The sequence below is a fragment of the Lolium rigidum genome, chromosome 3 (assembly GCF_022539505.1).
Source record: "Lolium rigidum isolate FL_2022 chromosome 3, APGP_CSIRO_Lrig_0.1, whole genome shotgun sequence".
Lineage (NCBI taxonomy): Eukaryota > Viridiplantae > Streptophyta > Magnoliopsida > Poales > Poaceae > Lolium > Lolium rigidum.
In genome coordinates, this window is record NC_061510.1 from 172,829,547 (window position 1) to 172,834,015 (window position 4,469).

At 45.4% G+C, this 4,469-nt stretch overlaps 1 protein-coding gene across 1 annotated transcript; it reads left to right on the forward strand.

Moving 5' to 3' along the window:
• Positions 1-278: 278 nt before the first annotated feature.
• Positions 279-2,388, forward strand: LOC124702705 (protein CONSERVED IN THE GREEN LINEAGE AND DIATOMS 27, chloroplastic-like). The gene is made up of 7 exons (XM_047234859.1): positions 279-610; positions 779-931; positions 1,130-1,207; positions 1,476-1,571; positions 1,737-1,772; positions 1,860-2,023; positions 2,103-2,388. Exons 1-7 carry the CDS (start codon positions 338-340, stop codon positions 2,263-2,265), a joined length of 963 nt encoding a protein of 320 aa, XP_047090815.1. The 5' UTR covers positions 279-337; the 3' UTR covers positions 2,266-2,388.
• Positions 2,389-4,469: the final 2,081 nt, after the last annotated feature.

Here is a 4,469-nt window from a genome sequence, read left to right on the forward strand (position 1 = left end):
CCGAAAGTTAACAAACCTAAAGATTAAACCTTGCATTTATCTTTGAATGAACTTGGCCGTGAGAGGACTTGCATACGAAAAGCCTCACAACTGCAGCCAGCTTGCCATGCGCCGGCTCGCGCCGAAACGAGCAGGCAGCGTGCCACGGCGCAGTCCACCACGTGTACGCATCGTCTCCAGAGCTGGCCGTCGCGACCACCGCGCAGCCTCAACCACAAAAAACCGCCACCGAAAACCTGCGCCACGTAAAAGATGCACGGCTATACATGGCACCCTCTCCCTTCCGAGCTCACTGCGTACGGTAGGTTAGAAGATAATAGGCTCGAGAATTTCTTCCATGTTGCTCCGGCTGAAGATTGTTACCGTCCAGCCGGTGGCGCTGCTTCCTGGGCACGACCATGGCGCCACCGCACCTCGGCGGCGGCTCGCCGGAGCTCTTCCGCGAGTCGGCGGCCTGTCGCCGTTGGCGACGACGAGCAGGGTGAGGAGCCTCACGGTGGCGATGGCGCTGAAGGAGGAGGAGCCGGAGAGCAGCCGCAGCCGCTTTGCGGGCGGAGCTGCGAGCTGGGACCCCGGGATGGAGATCGGAGTCCCCTACGAGCAAAGGCCGGTATGATTTACTTACTGTATGTTAGAGCAATCTTGCACAGGATTAAACACTTGGGACACCATCAAGTCTAGTCTGTACACGAGTTAGCAGTATATGGTTTTTTGCTTACCGATGGATTGATCAATGATGTACAGTATTTTCTTTGGGTAATTTGGACGATTGGTTCAGGTTAACGAGTACTCCGCTCTCAAAGAAAGTAGCCTCTACTCGTGGGCAGAGCTGAGTCCAGGCTCCTTCTTCCTGCGCCTAGGCAGCCTGTGCTTGGTCACATTTACAGTTCTGGCGGCACCAATCTCAGCCGCAAGTTTCAGTCCAGCAAAGGTACGGCAGTTCATTGTCGCCTCACATGTTCAGTTCAGTTCAAATAATTGACTGGTGTTTCGTCTCAGTATATGTTAAGCAACGGGATTTCAGATAGTAATGTTCCTCTCAATGCAATTTTTGTCTCAAATTAAGAGCCACTGTATGCGTGTCCTTGAATTCTAATTGCCCATAATTCACCATGATTATGTTATGCAGGATCCTCTCAAGTTTGTGTTAGCTGCTGGGATAGGGACTCTGCTCCTGGTGTCTCTGGTGGTTCTCAGGATCTATTTGGTAAGTCAAACAAACGCAGTTACAAGAGGCAATTAAAATGACCACGACTCTAAAAACTCTTTGCAGATGGATCAGTCTCTGAACTGTCTTGTGCTACTCTCTAATCTGAATTATAAGATGCTTTAGATATATTTCATTGTCAACTAGATATAGTTATAGACTAAAATGAGTGAACACACGGAAATGCATCTATATACACACGATTCAAAAAAAAACCTATAATTCGAAACGCAGGTTGTATATACTATAATAACACCTGATAATGCAGGGATGGAGTTACGTTGGAGACAGGCTGCTGTCGGCAGTTGTGCCATATGAAGAAACCGGATGGTACGACGGCCAGATGTGGGTCAAGCCACCCGAGGTATTGCGTCCATGCTTGCATCGAGTTTCTCGGTCCAGTTTAGAAGTTGCCTACGATTATCAGCTGCTCAAACAAAACAAAAACTGAAACACCTCTGCATAGCGCAGTTCAAAGTTCAGACTAGCTTTGAATTTTGATGTATGCATTTTTCCTTCATGATGCCAGGTGCTGGCTCGCGACAGGCTCTTGGGATCTTACAAGGTAACTTAAAATTTTGTGTTCTACTTCTACCCACGGTTACTAACATGATCTTCGACGCTTTGCTGACAACGAAATTTGATTCTTTAGGTTAAGCCGGTGATCAACCTGCTGAAGCAGACACTGGTGGGCACTGGCGCGCTGCTCGTCGGGGCGGTGTCCCTATTTGCCTTCGCCGCCCCCGTCCAGGACTACGTCCACTCCTTCAACGCATCCCCAACTGCTGCGTCCTCCAAGTCCAAGCCGAGCATGAGGTGAATGTGAGTTAGTGTTGCATTTCCTCGTGCAAAAATGGAATTGCTGCAAATGGAATTAACTGTGTGTACTGTCCAGGAGAGAGGAGCTGCTGAGGCTGCCTGCGGAGGTGAGGCAAGATGATGACCTCGCCGCGGCTGCTGCGGAGGCTGCCGACGGACGGCCGGTTTACTGCAGGGACCGCTACTACAGGGCGCTCGCAGGCGGGCAGTACTGCACCTCAGACGATCTGCTCAACTGATCATAGGGCTGATATACATATTCTGATATATGCAATTTGCTATATTGATATAATATGCAACAGATAAGCAAATGTAATCTTATCAGAATGAAATTTTGGGACGGTCCATGTTATTATGTACTAGTAGATAGCTTGATCATAGCTGCGCCATTGCCAACTTACCGCCACTAAAGTCTACAAATTTAGACCTTTCTACTATTATGCTACTTCTCCATTGGTTTGGCCTTAAAATAAGGTACAAAATGTTTGGTAGCATTAACACAATCAATCTACCATGCCGCAAGTTCCATCCTGTCACACAGCTGTCAACATGAGACCGCAAATTTAAATTTGGGTTTGTCATCAGAAAAAGACAATAAGTAAGCTTAACTATGAGCCTATGACCCTAATAGTCTCGTTCAGGACTTCAGGTGATTCATTCCTTGTTAGCTACCAATGTTTCCATGATATGCTATTTACGAGAATGTACCATCCATCTTTCTCCCTGTTCATGCGTCTATCAGGAAATGGAAACTCTGACAGCCACTTGCCATTTAAGTGCTATAGCATTGAAATATTAAACTATATTAGTGTCCGCAACCGTGTATCAGCTTGAGTGTGCAGAGACCTGTGTTGACCACAGTTACAGGTGTATAGCTATGAGTAAAACTACCATACAAAGTGCACTCTAGTGCTTCTTTCAGGACAGCTTACCGACCAAACAATTACCCACAAACGAAGAGAACATCTGCCTTGTCTTCTGAAGTACATATTGCAGAGACAGATAATTTGTGTTACAGAAGGTATGGTACGTGTATAACAAAAGAATGAAGATCGTTACTAAGGGGACAAAAGTTCTTCGTCCAAAGCTTGCTATGAAGGTCTAATACTTACTAACTGACTATCTTAAACACAAACCACAAGTAATTAGCATCGAAGAGAGGTCTACTTCCCAAGTGCTATAGGAAGATATGAAACAATAAAGATTAATAACCTTAGAAATTATATCATTAGCAGATAATTTATCATTTACTAGTCCTTGTAAAAACATCTTATACTACCCAAGCTGCAAGTTTTAACTTTAAGCTCAAAGATAATCACTGATCATGCATTTTCCTACAATGATGATGATACTATTATACTATTTCTTAACTATTATGGAACTTCAACCCAACACACGGAGCATACATTGTCCAGAATCATTGTTACTTAAATAATCAAAGATAACAGAAATTTGTCGAAATTTTGAGCAAGTACTCTCAGAAATGAACCAACTTTGCTCACAATGAGCCAACATTACTGAAAAACAAAATAAGCACTCGACCGGAAGAAAACAGAAACAATTTCATACAGACATGAAAAGTCTGCTGGTCTATAGGAAGAAGAGTTGACTCCTACTGAAGGATCCACTTGTTATAAAGTCAACAATCTGGATGTCAAATGTGCAAAGCTGGTAACTCCAAGTACGATGGCACATAAGGCAGATACGGAGGCTGAAATTTTTGTCCATAACCTGAGCCTAGTCCAAGAGATCGGATGAGTTTTGCGTGCTGACGGTTCATATCATAGGACATCAATGTTGTTTCCCCTTCCCGACCCACAGTGAAGAAGAACAAGTTTGAATCAGGATGAATTGCTACCCACTGAAAGATCTCTCGAATTTCCATATATCTTCCTCGAAAGATTTTTGCTGTTCGCACACTATGCTTCAAGATCCATTCTTGGCTGTCATAGTCCTCGAGAACATAAACTGATAGTCGATTTTCAAATTTATCAAAACTGGCAAAATGCAAGCAGCCCTGTGACTTCTGAATGAAAGTACAATCCAAAACATCCGGGACAGGTATGTTCGCCCTTACTTTCCCCTCAGTATCCACCACAACTACTTCATAATCGTCAATGGTGAGAAAATGAAGACGCCCGTTGAGAAAGACAGTCGCCGACTCATCACGAATGAATGAAATATCATCGTCCCATCCATCCTCACTGTGAACCCATCGTCCTGTTTTAGACGAGTACACCTCAACGAAGGAGTCACCGTCACGGTCGTCGTCAAGGGCGAACTCAAACACATGGAAGTGGGACGACACGGTGGCGTCAAAGCCCAAACGCGCAGTGCACATCTTTCCGGCCTGGCTGGAGTGTGGCAATGCGCACCACTTCTTCGTGGCGGGATTGAACACGACGTAATGGAAACCATACTCTGCTGAGTCGCCGTGCCAGCG

Bases quoted from the DNA above. Each gene is read 5' to 3' on its own strand.
- LOC124702705 (XM_047234859.1), top strand. From the start codon at position 338: ATGTTGCTCCGGCTGAAGATTGTTACCGTCCAGCCGGTGGCGCTGCTT. The intron at 1,208-1,475 runs GTAAGTCAAACA...CTGATAATGCAG, and splicing joins TGGTTCTCAGGATCTATTTG to GGATGGAGTTACGTTGGAGA. The intron at 1,572-1,736 runs GTATTGCGTCCA...TCATGATGCCAG, and splicing joins TGTGGGTCAAGCCACCCGAG to GTGCTGGCTCGCGACAGGCT.